The sequence below is a fragment of the Halichondria panicea genome, chromosome 5 (assembly GCF_963675165.1).
Source record: "Halichondria panicea chromosome 5, odHalPani1.1, whole genome shotgun sequence".
Taxonomy (NCBI): domain Eukaryota; kingdom Metazoa; phylum Porifera; class Demospongiae; order Suberitida; family Halichondriidae; genus Halichondria; species Halichondria panicea.
The window spans coordinates 942,445-959,651 of NC_087381.1; the positions used below are offsets into that span (position 1 = coordinate 942,445).

The 17,207-nt window shown below is 41.2% G+C and overlaps 4 protein-coding genes across 6 annotated transcripts in view; 2 read left to right on the forward strand and 2 right to left on the reverse strand.

Moving 5' to 3' along the window:
* Positions 1-17,207, reverse strand: part of LOC135336379 (UBX domain-containing protein 6-like) — a 28,517-nt gene that overhangs the window by 10,960 nt on the left and 350 nt on the right. Inside the window, exons 2-10 of one of the 2 annotated variants that reach the window (XM_064532140.1) lie at positions 17,023-17,151; positions 16,598-16,665; positions 16,189-16,323; positions 15,849-15,946; positions 12,858-13,012; positions 12,155-12,374; positions 11,840-11,973; positions 11,310-11,452; positions 10,722-10,942 (exon numbers count right to left, since the gene is read on the reverse strand). In XM_064532140.1, coding sequence (XP_064388210.1) covers positions 10,838-10,942; positions 11,310-11,452; positions 11,840-11,973; positions 12,155-12,374; positions 12,858-13,012; positions 15,849-15,946; positions 16,189-16,323; positions 16,598-16,665; positions 17,023-17,151 — 1,187 coding nt within the window. In that variant the 3' untranslated portion in view covers positions 10,722-10,837. Of the gene's footprint in view, positions 1-10,721; positions 10,943-11,309; positions 11,453-11,839; positions 11,974-12,154; positions 12,375-12,857; positions 13,013-15,848; positions 15,947-16,188; positions 16,324-16,597; positions 16,666-17,022; positions 17,152-17,207 lie in introns of those variants that run through there. The other variant, XM_064532141.1, reaches the window with a different exon arrangement.
* Positions 1,898-3,767, forward strand: LOC135336380 (uncharacterized). 2 transcript variants are annotated; one of them, XM_064532143.1, is made up of 3 exons: positions 1,898-2,086; positions 2,196-2,436; positions 2,486-3,767. In XM_064532143.1, the coding sequence occupies exons 2-3, from the start codon at positions 2,250-2,252 to the stop codon at positions 3,523-3,525; spliced, it is 1,227 nt and encodes a 408-aa protein (XP_064388213.1). In that variant the 5' UTR covers positions 1,898-2,086; positions 2,196-2,249; the 3' UTR covers positions 3,526-3,767. The 2 variants fall into 2 exon arrangements, with proteins under 2 accessions (XP_064388213.1, XP_064388212.1); XM_064532142.1 differs by having other exon boundaries at positions 1,898-2,436.
* On the forward strand, positions 5,986-7,037 carry LOC135336383 (uncharacterized). Its single transcript, XM_064532145.1, has one exon. The coding sequence runs from the start codon at positions 6,498-6,500 to the stop codon at positions 7,035-7,037; it is 540 nt and encodes a 179-aa protein (XP_064388215.1). The 5' UTR covers positions 5,986-6,497.
* LOC135336377 (putative amidohydrolase YtcJ) lies at positions 13,328-15,799 on the reverse strand. The gene has a single exon (XM_064532138.1). It carries the CDS (start codon positions 15,223-15,225, stop codon positions 13,429-13,431), a length of 1,797 nt encoding a protein of 598 aa, XP_064388208.1. The 5' UTR covers positions 15,226-15,799; the 3' UTR covers positions 13,328-13,428.

Consider the following 17,207-nt stretch of genomic DNA (forward strand, 5'->3'; position numbering starts at 1 on the left):
TATAAAGAAACCAGAAGACTGATATAATGCAGTGCATATAGTGATGTTGTTATCATCATCATGCATGACTTGCACAGCAACTCAGGAGCAATAAAACTAAACCAGACTGGAGGCATGCTGAAACATTTGAGAACAGGTAGTAGTACTATAAATATATGCACTGTGGATTAGGATCACAGCAAAGAAGCATGGAGTCTCAGAGAAGTATGGCTCCAGGTCCTGCATGGATCCCAGTCAGCTAAAGCAAGCTTTCTGGTTTAGTGACCCTGTTCCAATATTGTTCCTGGTATATACAGCTTTCTACTTTAGTGACCCTGTTCCATTGTTTCTGGACCTGGTACAGGATCACTTCAGTTATAAGTAACGCATGTGCAAGTTCTGTTCAAGCTACATTTTGCTCGCTTTTATTAGACAACGAAGCTTTAACACCGAAAGCTGCCACTATTAGAAGTACTGACTTGTTGTGTGGAGGCTACCCATGCTGTAAACGCAGTGCTAGAGCATCCAGGTAAGCAGACCCAGTCACAAGCTTCTTAGCTTTTGCTCGTTTTTATTTGACAACGAAGGTTTAACATGAAATTCTGCCACTATTAAAATTAATAACTTGTTGTATGAAGGCTATCCATGCTGTAAACGCAGTGCCATGGCATGCAGGTGAGTAGACTCACACATTACAAACAAACAAACAGACCAACGGACTACTATACCCGTGGCCGCCCACGCGCGCCTCGGGTAACAAACCAACAGACTACTATACCCGTGGCCGCCCACGCGCCTCGGGTAACAAACAAACCAACAGACTACTATACCCGTGGCCGCCCACGCGCCTCGGGTAACAAACCAACAGACTACTATACCCGTGGCCGCCCACGCGCGCCTCGGGTAAAAACAAACCAACAGACTACTATACCCGTGGCCGCCCACGCGCCTCGGGTAACAAACCAACAGACTACTATACCCGTGGCCGCCCACGCGCATCGGGTAAAAATGAACGGTGAATATACTCATAGAACATTTAGAGCTAAAAACAAATTAACTCATGACTTTGTGCAGTATAGGTATACGACAGCCATCCCTCAGCATAGTCTTACTTAATACCTTGCTTAAAAACAAATTTTATTTAAACTTTCGGGCATGAGCTATATAAATTAGCTGAAAAGAGAATGTCAACAACTCCTTCAGTTATTCAATTTCTGGATTTCAAGAGTTCAGTTGATTTCAGGGGTTGAGCTGACCTTAAAGAGTTAATTGATTCTATATGAGAGTTGATCTATACTGACATCATGCAGTTAACGTCATGTAAGAAATGATCTTATAAAAGTTTATCTCGTGTGTTGCTCAACAACTATTTGCACTGCATTTTGTATTAACTGACTGTGACCATAGTTATGTATCAAGTTTTCTGCTTCTCAAATGTCACATTGTCATTATAGCAAGGCACATTTACCATCACACTCTAAGTGTACTGTTACGAGTTGATTCTGATCTACTGACATGTAGTTAACGTCATACAAAGTTGCTCTTCTAAGAAAAAGGATTTCGTGGGAGTTGGTCTTATGAAAGTTGATCTCGTTGTAAGGCATTCGTCTTAATTAATAGTTGTGTTGGACCATTACCTTCAACTGGCAACAGCAGATGGTATACAAGTCAAAATTTAATGTGGTGAAATGAATAACAGTGTGTAACAGACAAACGTTAATGGAAGGTTAATGAGAATCCACTCAAAAAATTAAGGATGGATTTCTCGCTATGCAGTCCCCAACAAAAATGTTAGGTCATTACGACGACTATACTATAAGGCCACTCCAAGTGACACTCTGGTTTCTGGTCCTGAAGTTTTTCTAATTGCATGCGGGCGGGGGGCGTTTCTCATTATGTCATTATCAATTTCACCTTATGAACTCATTATTTTGCAAATGAATATCATTATCACACTATTTTGTACCACATGGACCATTCTGCGCATGCGTAGTAGAAATAATGAGATAGAAATCCAAGAATAAAATCTGATGCGGGCGGTGGACCAGAAACCAGAGTATCACTTGGAGTGGCCTAATGTGTGTATGCAAGCCAGTTCATACATGAGGTAATTAATAACAGCCGATTAGTTTGGCACACAAGTGCACTTGCTATAACAGCTATAGACTATCAGTTCACAAGCTATCTAACTCTATTAATGATAATTACATGTACAGATCTAGAACTAAAGTGACGATAATTAAAAAGACATCAGTGCATTTGTAATAATCATGGCATTTCAACTGTTGATGATCTGCTCTCTCCTTGGTCTGGGGTCAGCCTGGAACCAACCCAGCACCTGCTACGTGAGACAGTCTTCATGCTCTGGGGACTCGGAGGTCAAAGAGGACATCAGAAGGATAAGACAAACTTTGGAGAACTCATTGACATCAATTAGCGCTTCACTGGAACAACTTGGTATGTAGATCAATAGGGTTGAATTTTTGTTGATCTATAAAATTTGCAGTTAAACAAAAGTGTGAGGCTGTAAATACCGACCCTCCAACGGAACCAGCTGCAACTACCGACCATCCAACAGAACCAGCTGTAACTACCGACCCTCCAACAGAACCAGCTGCAACTACCGACCCTCCAACAGAACCAACTGCAACTACTGACCCTCCAACAGAACCAGCTGCAACTACCGACCCTCCAACGGAACCAGCTGCAACTACCGAGATACCTCCTCCAATAGGAACATTTGATGATCCAGCAAGCTCTTGTAGTGACATCTCCTCTCAAGGCCGACCATCTGGAGAATACTGGATTGCCACTGACCGTACTAGCTCTCCTGCTCAGGTTTACTGTGACATGAATCGAACAAGCTGTAGCTGCAACACTACAGGAGGATGGATGAGGGTGGCCAACCTTGACATGACTGATCCCAACCAAAACTGCCCAGCTGGATTCGGACAGGTAACCAGGGAAGAACCACCATTGCGTACTTGTGGCCGAGTGGAAGGACCAGGATGTACTTCCACTACCTATTCAACTTATGGGGTGGAGTACTCAAAAGTTTGTGGTCGAATCATTGCCTATCAAAATAGTTCACCGGATGCTTTTGACCCATATTTCTCCAACAGAAATTTATCTATTGATGATGTTTACGTTGATGGTGTGAGCCTAACCCATGGCCAGTCGCCTCGTCAGCACATCTGGACATTTGCTAATGCACTTGATGAAGTTCGATCCGATAGAGTGACATGTCCTTGCACAAGACCTGACCTCCCCTACACTGGAGTCGTACCTCCCTTCATCGGTCAAGACTACTTCTGTGAAACTGGAAGTCGACACGCATTTAGTTTTATATTCTACCCTGATGATCCACTCTGGGATGGTCAGGGATGCGGGTGTACCAGTACTTGCTGTGAGTTTAACAATCCACCGTGGTTCTGCAAGCAACTCCCTCAACCAACTATAGACAATATCGAGTTGAGGATTTGTGGTGATAAAGCTCTTCTAGATGAAGACACGCCCATTGAGATAATAGAGATGTACGTTCGCTGAACATGTTTTCATTAGTATATACACTATAATAATAGTTAGCGCTAGATCAATGGAGTATAGAAACTGAATAATAGCATGCAGTCTAAAAATAATATTATGATAGCATTATTGTAGCAATTATTCCCTACCTAACTTTTTTACAGAGCTGTTTATACTTAAACCATGCAGCAAACTTGTTTAGTCGCTATTGCCGGATGCCCGTGCAAATAATATTAATGAGTGAAACTATAGTGGTACATGAATACTCACTTTAGAACAGCGGGGCTAAAAATGTGCTGAACAACTGAGTAGTCTGTTAACCCCAGACCTAGGAAAGAGGTGTTTTATACCGCCCTAACGAAACAAGGGAGGGAGGCGGCAAAAGCAAAGGCAAACAGAGATAGAGTATTATGAACTCATGAGTGTTTATCATGCATAACTTTGTGGATTTTATAACTATATGCACCCCGCCCCTTCTCTTACCAGATAGTGGCAAATCACTACTGCTTAATAGCTTTGCGGAAAGAAACCAGAGACTGCTTATAGCTTTGCAGAGAGAAACCAGAAAGGTTCTGACTGCTTATAGCTTTGCAGAGAGAAACCAGAGAGGTTCTCTCTGCAAAGCTATGCCTCTTATATATATAGCTTTGCGGAAAGAAACCAGAGACTGCTTATAGCTTTGCAGAGAGAAACCAGAGAGGTTCTGACTGCTTATATATAGCTTTGCAGAGAGAAACCAGAGAGGTTCTCTCTGCAAAGCTATGCCTCTTATATATAGCTTTGCGGAAAGAAACCAGACACTGCTTATAGCTTTGCAGAGAGAAACCAGAGAGGTTCTCTCTGCAAAACTATAAGCAGTCTCTGGTTTCTTTCCGCAAAGCTATATATAACAGGCAGTCTCTGGTTTCTTTCTTCAAAGCTATAATATAGGCGTGTGTCTCTGGTTTCTTTCCTCCTATTAAGAAATCAGAGACTGCATGCCATTAATACCTTGCAAATTGATATGCTTAATTGATATGAAATATATGAATGATTCAATAGAACTATAATTACATGCATGAGCCTTGCAAAAGTAGATACATCTAATAGAGCATTGTCTAATTTCACTGAGTATATTAACAATAAGCAAGCGGGAGACAGCGGTACATATATTATATAGTTATTAAATGGATATTATAATTATGAGCCTTGACCACAATTTCCTATATAAATACCGGGCCAATAAACAGCTCATAATTATGTTATTGCCATGTGTAATAACTACTTTGTTGCCTTATACAACCAGCATAGAAACCTTGCTGCATAAAATTGGTACTGTTTTTGGTGGCTGGAATTAGAAAGTAAATGTCCCTATAAAATGATTAACGATTTGAGGTATTGGGTCAAGGGGTGGAGAGTGCATGGGCTCAGGTATCAAAGGTCATTTTGCATGGCACTGCAATTCCTTTGTAAGAAGGCAACAAATAAATTTGGTGTGCGGGTGGAACACTCACTGGTATAATATATAAAGGAAGCGTACTATAGTGTTCGATCACACTTGAGCTATACTTCACGAATTATCTCATCTTATATATATACGAACAAATTGCTAGCTCGATAGCCATAAAAGAATGGGACAAGGCAGCTATAATTATGGGATGCCAAATGTGTCAAAATTAAAAAAATTGCCCGTATTTATATATCTATGTGTGCATGTATTTATAAATCCATGCACGTCTGTATTTATAAATCCACACCCATGCATGCATTTACTGTATGGGTGTAATTTTACACCCGATGAGAGGTATAGTGTATACTCCTGTATGGGTGGGTGTAGTTTTTAAAGGGTACGGTGTACTCTTTTTAAGGTGTGAACATACACCCCAGCCTGTGTTTTAGCAGTGTATATAAAACACAGCAGAGTCTGTATATACAGAAACAGCCTCTCTGTATCAAGTCAGTGGTAGAGTTTCAACAGTGAATTATGGAGCTAAACACTGCCTACGATGATGTGCACGCCAACAACAGAAGAGAAACACAGCCACTGCATTGCAGGAAAACACTGCTTACAATATCAACCAGAGAAGTCTCACCCAAACAGATAATGAGTACAGTACCGTTGAGAACACTGGATACATAGAGCATAATACTGCTGGAGATACTAAATCTACCGAAAGTATTGAAAACAAAAGCAACACAAAGAGAATAAGGCAAGAAGTGGCTAGAAATGAAAATGGTAAAAAACGGTTTGCAATTCTTGTCATAGTAGCTTTTGTTTTGTCTCTGTTGGTAGCTGTGGCAGCACTTGTGTACATCAATATAGAGTTGAAGAATCAGATGAGCAGTACCAATAAGCAAATACAGTCCATGAACGAACAACTGAACAACCAATCCAGTCAACAGATTCAAACTCTACAAGCTCAACTCAGTGATTCAATTTTACTCCTTCAAAACAACTTTTCTGAGCAGCTGAGCAGTACTAATAAGCAAGTATCTACCAATGAGCAACTGAACAACCAATCCAGTCAATAGATTCAAATTCTACAAGCTCAACTCAGTGATTCAATGTTACTCCTTCAAAACAACTTTTCTGAGCAGCTGAGCAGTACTAATAAGAACCAATCCAGTCAACTCAGTAATTCAATCCTAGCTCTTTCAAGCAACATTTCCGAGCAAAACACAAATATTTGGAGAAATCTCAATGACATACAGTCTATTCTTAAAGAACTGGAACCACTTTATCTTGGAACAATCAACAACCCAGCAAGCTCTTGTAGTGACATCCCTCAAGACCGGCCATCTGGAGAATACTGGATTGCCACTAACACTACTAGCTCTCCTGTTCAGGTCTACTGTGACATGAATCGAACAAGCTGTAACTGCAACACTGCAGGAGGATGGATGAGGGTGGCCAACCTTGACATGACCGATCCCAACCAAAACTGCACAGAGGGATTGAGATTTATAAGAAGGACAAAACCACCACTGCGTACTTGCGGCAGACATGCACCAGGATGTCTGTCTACTACCTTTTCAAGTTATGGGGTGGAGTATTCAAAAGTGTGTGGTCGAATTGTTGCATATCAAGATGGAACTTCAGATGCTTTCAATCCATAATCCATAACAGAGCTTTATCCATTGATGATGTTTACGTTGATGGTTTGAGCCTAACCCACGGACAGTCGCCTCGTCAGCACATCTGGACATTCGCTAATGCAGTCGATGAAATTCGATCTAATAGTTATGTATGTCCCTGCACAAGACCTGACTTCCCCTACACTGGAGTTGTACCTCCCTTCATCGGTCAAGATTACTTCTGTGAAACTGGAAGCCGGCAAGCGTTTAGTTTCAATATCTTCTACTCTGATGATCCACTCTGGGATGGTCAGGGATGCGGGGGTACCAGTACTTGCTGTGAGTTCAACAATCCACCGTGGTTCTGCAAGCAACTCCCTCAACCAACTACAGATGATATCGAGTTGAGGCTTTGTGGTGATGAGGTCATTAGCAATGAAGACATGCCCATTGAGATTGCTGAAATATACATTCGCTGAACACGCTTTCGTTATTATGTACGTATGCACTATAATATTATAGCTAGCTATAGCTGTTTATAAGTTCAAGAGTAGTACGCATATATAGCAGACTGCTATAAGCATGCATGATAGCTGTAGTCAGTGAGCAATTCCCTACCTAACTTTGTACTGAGCAGTTCATACTAGCACCACACAGCGAAACTTATTCATTATACTTGCTGTATTGCCATGCCCATGCATGCATAATTATAATACCGTATAGCGCGACATTTTCGAGGGGCTTAATTTTCGTGGATTTCGTGGGTTAGCAATCCTACACGAAAATTAAGTCCACGAAAATCGTTCTTTACCTGCTATAACATGCAAGATTTAAAGGCGTGGCTTCCGGTAAGCAGTCATTCCGCGAACATTGTGCAACGAAATGCTTTTAGAGGCCATTCCACGAAATATAAGTTCCTCGAAAATTTCGCGCTATACGGTAATATGCAAACTAGTAAAAACTATTACTCCAAGTGGTGTGGGGACGAGGCTAAAATATACGTGAGAATGATGTTTTATATAACGGATGGAGTTATGTTCTCGTGGGGATTTCTTGTTCTATGCTTTTTGGTGTTTCCCCGGCCAATCCTAGCAAATGTTGTGGAACTTTACAATAATTATTATATAATCAAAAACTATAACTCTGTCAACACTTTGTTCAGGCAGAATGTTCAATAACAGAATCCAATAAAATGCACAAAGGAATGCAATTATTTATAGCATGCAGCACTTATATATAAAAATACGTACTAGCCTCGTCCCCACACCCACTTCCTCTCCTTTTTAATTACTTGTTCGAGCGAAAGGTGTTGGAAGATTCTTCTCAAGAGGCCTGCATGTATATACTACAAGATGGTGCCTCACCTGCAGTGCTTATAATACATTTTTATACGTGCATGTGTAGAATGCATTATCCGGGCATCACTTGAGGGTTGACTTAATTATATTCCAGGCCAAACGTTTTTTGCTGACTCAGCCGGAGAACACGACTGGATCTGTGGCCATGGGTAGCCGCAATTGCAGGTGGTATTTAACTGACACTGCACCCAGCTTTTACTGCATGTGACGTTATAATTACATGTATTATAAATCCAACATTGAGTTTGAGTGTTTGTATGTGGACAGTCTCATGTAACAATGTGGTCATGTAATGAGTAGCTACAGCTGATGCATTAGTGATTTTTTGGTATCAACAATAATTATAGCCTCGATTCCAGACAAACAAGTGGGCGGCGTATATATAATTGAGCAAAATTGTTTAGGTAAAGATCAATAATGCAACAAGTGTTAAACAGATTATATTCCTCTCCACACTCACAATTTGGAGCAAGTGCATGGGTACTACAGTAACAAAAGCACACACACAGCAAACAACAATGTTTATTACATGTGTTCAATTCAGAACAATAGTCCTACACATAGCTCTAGCTTTACAGTCAGTCACTCTCAGCACTCATAGATCACTGGGTCTGCATGTAAAGAAAGTACTAGTAACTCAAGCACATGAATTCCAGTTGGTAATTATACTAAATTACATTTAGCACACTGTAAACAACATGTTCATAAGTTTGCTGAACACAGTCACTGCATGTACACTAACAGTATATACATAATTATTACACTACCTTTTCTTTCAAGTACTGACAGATCTTGATAGCAATCTTTTCCTTCCCCAGATCCAGTAAGATCCTAATCAGTGCTCTAAAGGTTGCTTTGCTGGGTTCGTGACCTTTCCAGATTGACAAACAGTTAATCACTGCCACTTGATTGCTTCTACTTAAATAAGTCTCTCGTCTTGTATCGTATGTCCTTGCACAAGATCTGACCTCCCCTACACTGGAGTTGTACCTCCCTTCATCGGTGAAGACTACTTCTGTGAAACTGGAAGTCGACAAGCAAATAGCTTTAATATATTCTACCCTGACAGCATGATGTTTACTGCACTTATAATCACAGAGGCTGCTTGGTTTTGAACAGGTAATATCTCCCTAGCAACCACTTCAGATCAATTACATGTGTAGGTGTAGCCAATAATATTATTGTTAGTTGAGATCTGTGGATCCCCTCTGGGACGGTCAGGGATGCGGGGGTGCCAGTACTTGCTGTGAGTTCAACAATCCATCGTGGTTCTGCAAGCAACTCCCTCAACCAACTACAGACGATATTGAGTCGAGGCTTTGTGCTAATCAACCTTTATACGATGAAGACTCACCAATTGAGATTGCCGAAATATACATCCGCTGATTACATTTTTGTTTTTACACACTGTATAGCTAGCTCTATAAAACCAAGAATAGAATATATAGCAGTTGTATTGCTATGAACGTGCATGATATAGCTATAGCAATTCCCTATACCTATAAATGTTTACTGAAGCATGCAGTAAAAAATTTGCACCTAGCCTCGTTCCCAGGCCGATCCGTCTCCAATTGAACGCTAGGTCGACTCCTAATTTGCACCATGCAGTGAAAACTTATGTTGCTATTGCCTTGCCCATGCAAATAATGAGTGAAACTATTATATTCAATTACCGGTAGTCATAATATATAATGTACGTATTATACATTAGACACTAGTTGATAAGATCTACATGGGAAGTACATGGGAAAAGTGCCTCAGAGCAGGTATACTATGGGACTTAGTATACCTGCAAATTTACTTAGTATACCTATAGTATTCCGTTGTCAAGTAATTGTATTGTAGTCAAGCAGTTTGTGCATGCGCACTAGTATCTAAATGAGTTAGACACTGTTTTGTCGGTGTCCATGTGATTTAGAAGCCCTCAGCCACTTTAGTACCCTCGCTACGCTCGGGATACTAAATCAGTGCCTTTGGGCTTCTAAATCCCATAGACACCTCGAAAACAGTGTCTAACTATTATGTAGAACCTCAATTATCCGGACACCTTGGTTCCAGACTTGCAGGCCAGATAACGGGATAATCGAATGAATAAACAGCAGTGAAAATTTAGGGCACGTGAATGGTCGTCTGCGCACGACATTGTATTAGAGGATCCCTATACAAACATAAATTAGGGTTGAAATGTGTACTTTTATGTGGCAGCAGTTGCTGTTGGAAACCAATAGCCTCGAGAAAGAGAGTGGCCCCTTGTACGCATTCCACCTTCTTCTTGTATGACTTGTTGTTGCATGGTATCTTTGTGTACTTCTCCTCTCCAGGGTGATTCAAAATAATTATTGTCAAGATACCTGAGAATGTGAACATTCAACACATGATTTACCACTATAGGAGCACGCAGAGCATTTTTGGGGCGAGCGTGCGCAAATTGTATATCTGGATTCAATACTAGCCAATGCATGCATGATCAAGTAAACAGCAGTATGCTAGCTAGCTGGGTGCATGCACCCGATAACAGTGGGAGCAAGGTTATTTCACAAGAACTCTTGCTGGACCCAAGTACAACAACAAAACAATAATATTGCTGATAAAAAAACAACAACCTTCTAGCATGTGAGCTGCTGCAAGCGTGCCTGTGTGGCCTCATGAGTCAACATTTGAGTTGCTCTGACCTGCTGCAGACGTGCCTCGATCTGTGGCCGGACTGATAGCCTCTGGTCTCTGTGTCGTCCTAGGCACTTGTTTTGCGCATGCGCATTGATGTTATGTAGATTGCAAATAGAATGCTCTTTTCTTCACAAAGCAGCAGCTTCACATAATTATTGCATTTAATGCACAAAATCATGAAACAAAGAAATTAATGAGTCAATGACAGTCTATATGATTTATGATTACAATCAAGTTTTTCTACTTCTGAGTCATCACAGTTCCTGGACCCTTGCCAGCAACTCAGGGGTTAAAAACGGTGGCTGTGGTGGTGGTCCACTACTGGTATCCCAGGAGAAGTTCAGCATAGCAGATGGTACCTATAATTATATATATATATATACATATATAGCAGGGAGTCATCATAATCATTGATTGCATGCACAGTGTGGTCAAGCATCATTAGTTTCATTATAACTACTTGTGCACGGTAGTTGATATAATGTATACAACAAAAAGTGTGTGTGTTGAGACTATCCTCAATTGCAAGGATCATATACAGCAACTGACAAAAAACACATCTAAACCGCACAACTGCTGGTAGAATCTTAAATCACAATGTCCTACAAACTGATATAACCGCATAGCCTGTTGTGCTCCACAACTTTAAAATGTTATCTAAATGGCAGAGGAAATCGTATATCCATGCATATACAGTTGCTATTGTACAATAGGATTACGTCTTACCAGTCCAGCTGCAGCGAGAGTAGCCATATCATCAGTTAGGGGCTTCCCTATAGCTGAGAGTGAGTAGGTGTGGTCTTGGTGGAGGAGGGCAGAGGATATCAGAGTCCGCAATTCACCCACCCTCTCCATTGGTCGGAAAACTCCTGAGGGGGGTAAAATGAACAAATGTGTGCATCCTATATAGGGGGTGGTATGCAGGGAGATCGCCTGTAAACAAAAATGATGTTATAAAAACTACCTATATACCGCCCATGCTTTTTCTTCAGCTACAAATACATTGTGAAATAATTATACATCCTAACTCATTATTTAAAATTAGCTATTGAAACAGAAAAAATCATAAAACCTTTACGTTTTCTTCGAGAATAGAATAATAGAACAATTCGCAATCACTGATCTAAGCACATCGTTAGATAGGCCTTTCACAGGGCTACAAAATGCATCTTGTAAATGCACAATCCTAAAGTAAGTTATGACGACATAGTAGTAGCGACTGTGCGTATAGTTACACATACACTATACATACTTACCCTGAATAATAAGTCCATCCGGCATTCTAACTCGTATTAGAGCAAACCGATAGTGCCTCAGGGTCATTTTGAGGTTGTCTCTCTCTCTCATGACTTTGGTACGCAACACTGACTCACGCTCAGCCAACTCTGATCTGTAAGGGGGGGGGCAATGAGGGGGTGTGACTTAACAATATTTCAGTGGAGAATTCATTAGTACGGATTTCAAAAGGTGCAAGTCTGCACATAATTATACATGACAGTTGTACTAAACGTGTATACACAGTTGTAACAGTTCTGTCAAAGAGAAGCGGAGGAATATTAGAACAAACGCACCTTTGTTTTTGCTCTTTCTTTATTTCCTCCAGTGTTAAGTTGAAGAAGTGTTTCGGTAGGTCAAAATGTGTTGCTCGGGACAACGGCTTGAATACCTGCAGATTTCTATCAACCTTTGCCTTTAAAGGTTGTGCTGATGTCAGCAGTTCTCTGTGTGCCTCTAAATGTGATGAACTGGCAGCCACTTCCATTGGTAGCACATAGAATAGTTGTTCAGCATCTGATCGAAAAAATAACGGATGTACGTCAAGAGTGCATGAAAAGTAAAATGACTATAGCGATAAATGCGCATTAGCAACGTACAGTGCATGTGATACTCACTTCCATGGATTCTCTATATGAATGTGGGAACTATTTTAATGAACCATAATTATCAGTTGTTGAACTATTGAACAGCGGATGCATGTGCAGGCCAATATAAATTTCCTATTTGAGGAAACAGCACACACATGCAGACAGCACACACATGCAGACAGCACACACATGCAGACAACACACACACATGCAGACAGCACACACATGCAGACAGAACACACATGAATGGAGGCATGTGAGGAATGCAATCTCCTTTGAACACTGAGAGGGGACATATAGAGATCAAAAACTATTTCTCTAGTCCCCGCCATAGATTGTACTTTTATAACTTTGGCATGCACATTTTAATGAGGTTCCCGTAGAAATATAATAGGGTTGAAATGTGTACCTTTGTGTGGCAGCAGTTTCTGTTGGAAACCAATAGCCTCGAGAAAGAGAGTGGCCCCTTGTGCGCATTCCACCTTCTCCTTGTATGACTTGTTGTTGCACGGTATCTTTGTGTACTTCTCCTCCCCAGGGTGGCTCAAAATATTGTCAAGGTACCTGAGAGTGTGAACAATACATGCATGATTGTATGTGGCAACTATACCGTATATAGTGGGTAATTTTTGTTGATGCTAATTTTCATATAATTTGCCCAATTAAAAATGTCGTATTCTTAGTGACGTTGAACGTATTGCAGTAGAACAATTTCGTAGTTTTAATTTTTATCCTCTACACAATACAAACTTTTTTCTCAACGCATGCATGCATACGAAATAACCCGCTATACGGTATACAAATGGTCATAACGTATAATTATTATAGTATCGAGACAGTAAGTGTAAATTAAAACCTGTCTTTTTTTCAATTGAATGACAAAATTAATAATAATTATCACCAAAATAAATTACACAAAACTATAGATTCATAATTATTATTATATAATTATAGCAGAGTCTTTAATTGTATAGTAAATGTTAGTCCTTTTTGTACATGCATCGACCTTCGACCCAGGTTTCGAGAATAGGTATATCACGAATGCCCACTGGATCAGCTCTTGTGATCGGATCTTCACCAAGAATCACATAATCGGCCATTTTCCCTTCTTCAAGAGATCCTATCCACTTCTCAACATGACACTGCCAAGCTGCATTGTACGTGACAACCTTCAGAGCTTGTTCAGGTGTGATCTTCTCTTGTGCGTTCAGAACGTTTTCGGCTGGATCCTCTTCCATAATTCTCGTTATAGCTTGCTCCATTAGACGTAGCGGACCGATAGGAGTAACGAAGCAATCGCTATGGAGTGTAATACACATGTCCTTCTTCAAAGCCGACTGACAGATGTCTAAAAGATCGGCTTTATCCTCTAAAATCGCGTTCTTGAAAGCGTAACCCCAATAGCCAACATGACCAATCAGAAAACTAGGAGAAATTCCAAGCGATTTGATACGGTCCAGTGTTTTGTCATCGACCAATGAGCAGTGCTCAATTCGATGTCGTTTTGTCAATCCACTTTTTCCTTCTAAAGCCAACTTGTAAGCCTCTAGGGTGAACTCTATGGCCTTGTTACCATTGGCATGAATCATTAGCGGCCATCCTTTGTCAGTAGCGGTTTTAACCATCATGGCAAACTCAGAATCAGATGTAATTTTGTCCTCATCGTGCGGGAAATTAAATGCACCCTCTTTACCAGGTTCGCAACAGTACGGTTCGTTTTGATAACCCGTCAAACCTTGATTAGAACCATCGGAAACGATTTTAACGGAACCGGCGTGGTTGTTTTTAAACTCGCTCATGGGTGTATAATCTGGGAGCTTCTGAACATCAGCAAGCGAGGAGCACACTTTAGCATAGCCAATTCTAATCTTGTTCTGATGGAACAAGAGGTAAACGTTGAGAATTCCGATAGTTGGGGCAATGGCCGCCGCATCGTACATCATAGTAACTCCTCGTGATAGAGCCTCGTCCACGAAACTGTCTATGTTCTTGTACAAGCTCAGAATATGCAGCTGGGTGAGCGGGATTGCAAGGAACGCTGGTTTCATATTATCAGCTTCTTGAAGACCACCTTGGTCGCAGACAAACTTGTTATAATCTTCGAATTCGGGGAAATTTTCTCGGAGCTTTACGTTGAGCAAGCTATGGTATATTCGCTCGAGTGCAGGTGTGTTCACGTACGCAGTATGCCCCGAAGCTGCCATAATGAAAACTGGATTCTTGTCCTCCATTGCATCTATAGCACTAGTACCGAGAGAGGTCAACTGGTTCAAGCCGTCAGAAACAATGGTGAAAGGCATGAGAGACGGATCTACCCCTGTCCCCAAGATCCATTTGTCAGTGTCAGTATTCCCAAACTTCGACTTGGCATTTGCAATTGCTTTCTTGAGGTAGTCGAGGTTGTAATTCTTTCGCAATTTCTGGCCATTAAAAGGACTAAAATCTTCCCAAGCCATGAAAACAGCTTTGGGCACAATGTGTAAGTGAGGGTCAATCATTCCTGGAATAAGAGCTTGCTCATCAGAGAGATGTATACAGCTTGGTTTGAATTTGTTCATTTTGGCCCTCACGTGATTTTCAGTACCGACAGCATAGACCTTTCCCTCGTGAAATCCAATAGCTTCGACTTTATCGACTTTACCATCTATAATGGGACGAATAGTTCCACCCGTGTACATCATAGAATGAGTGTCAGGCCAGCGTTCCTTCTTCTCAAAGTCTGCTGGTAACTCCTCAAGTTTGAAGAAATCCACAAGTTTACTGAAACCGCACGTCATCGCCTCAATCAGCTAAGCTCAGTAAATAGACACACGTACAAAGCAGTAGGTTACCCTATAGCTAACTCAGCACCTATACAGACACCCGTACAAAGTAGTATAGCTAGCTGCCCTATAGCTTGCACTCTTAAGCCAATGCATGAATACCAACAAGAGTGCAGCCACATGATTGGATTATGGTTAAAAGAAGACCAATAAACACGGCAAACAGCATCACTGTGGTGAATTAAACCAATTAAACGGAAAGTGATATGTCATTTCTATGGTGACTAATGGAACGCACTTAAGATCCACACGTACTCTTTGAATGACAATTACGAAAAGTATTTCATGCATGCATCTTTCATGTAGAAATCCAAAAGCGCATTACAGTGAGTACTACATGCTATCCAAAAGAAATGCTGTAACTTCAATCACTACGTGATTAAGGCTTTGGAATTATTTATTGAAATGAAGTGGTAAGAATAATAAAGATGCCGTTGCTACAGTGACTGAGGAGGATACATAATCGAAGAAAGGTTTTGTTTTGAAATTATTTGCCCACTTAATGAAGGTAGAGTACAATGCACAATAATATTAATCAATGATGTAAGAGTGTCCATGGTAACAATCTCGAGACATACTTGCCCAGGGTGTCAATGCACGTCTTTCTAACTTCCTGGTCCTGACAGAGCGTGTGAACCATGTGCACTGATGCAGTTAGCGGCTCCTGAAGGTACTCCTGCAGTGAGACAGACAGACAGGAAGTTACATGAATACAGCCAATAAAAAACAAAAAAAGTGGACGTGGGAACAGGCAGATATTGATAAAAGTAAGCATGTATTATAGATAGAGGAGAACCCCCTCACCTATATTGGATAGAACCCTAGGGGAACACCCTCAAGAGGCCAAGCAGCCTACTGTGTTACCATTTCCTTCAAAAAACCCTATATGTAGCTTGAAATGCAGTGAGATTTAATTACCTCTTGCAAGCACTGCTCCAGATGAGAGTGTAGAGAGATGTAGGGGACACTGTGCTGACATACAGGGCATATCATGTGGACCACTACACTGCACGAGGCCACGTCCAACACCTCCACTCTGGGCTCTTGGGAACGCTGGGGAGGGAGGGGGTGGGGAGGGGGGGAGGGGGGGTGGGGAGGGGGGAGGGAGGGGCAGTGTTAATAATTATGACAAGCATCAATGGTAAATGTGGTATCAAGTAAAATGCTCTTGTGGACCCTGAGTAGAGATAAATTGAGTGTTAATGTGATAAGTACATTTATGGTGAATGTGGTATGCAGCATTGAATTAAAATGCACATAATTGTACGTTCATTATGCAATTGTTAGTGAGATGATCCTCTATAAACCTATACAAATATAAATATACCTGTGCTGTGGGTGGTGTGTTGGGCTGGGCACACAGCGTCTTGCCCCCTCCACTACCACTACTGGGACCTGGGGGAGGGAGTGGGGCCGGGGTAAGATAGCATCAATATCGGGAGAAATCTGAGACTAAAGAAACTGATCGATCACAGTAATTGTGAGAGCCAGTTTCGATAGAATGATTGATTACTTAATTAATAGCACAATACGTGTACTGCATTCAAATGTACCTCATTTCCACAAGCAAGAAGGAAGAAATGAGGAAACATAACATGAAGTGCTTGGTGGCTATTCAATCTTTCTCTTTCACTCAAATTTGCCTCTTTTAATAATACAGTACACTAAGACGTGGTTATTTTTGTATAATGGTGGTTAGTATACCAACCACCACCACCGACCAGTGTGGGCACATTCCTCATCAGAACTAACCAGGACTGTCTGAGGGGTCACGGTGTGTGCTCTTGACTGGTCGTGGTTTGGCGTCCTTCTGTTCCAGTCGAGCGAGTGCGGCCTGACCAGCCACTTGGGCGGAGGTGGAGGGTGGGCGTCGCCCGGTAGCTGAGATGGGGGGAGAGAACGAACAAGACATTGATGTAAATTAAATTGTAAAGATA

Bases quoted from the DNA above. Each gene is read 5' to 3' on its own strand.
- LOC135336377 (XM_064532138.1), bottom strand. From the start codon at position 15,225: ATGACGTGCGGTTTCAGTAAACTTGTGGATTTCTTCAAACTTGAGGAG.
- LOC135336380 (XM_064532142.1), top strand. From the start codon at position 2,250: ATGGCATTTCAACTGTTGATGATCTGCTCTCTCCTTGGTCTGGGGTCA. The intron at 2,437-2,485 runs GTATGTAGATCA...TAAAATTTGCAG, and splicing joins CGCTTCACTGGAACAACTTG to TTAAACAAAAGTGTGAGGCT.
- LOC135336383 (XM_064532145.1), top strand. From the start codon at position 6,498: ATGTCTGTCTACTACCTTTTCAAGTTATGGGGTGGAGTATTCAAAAGT.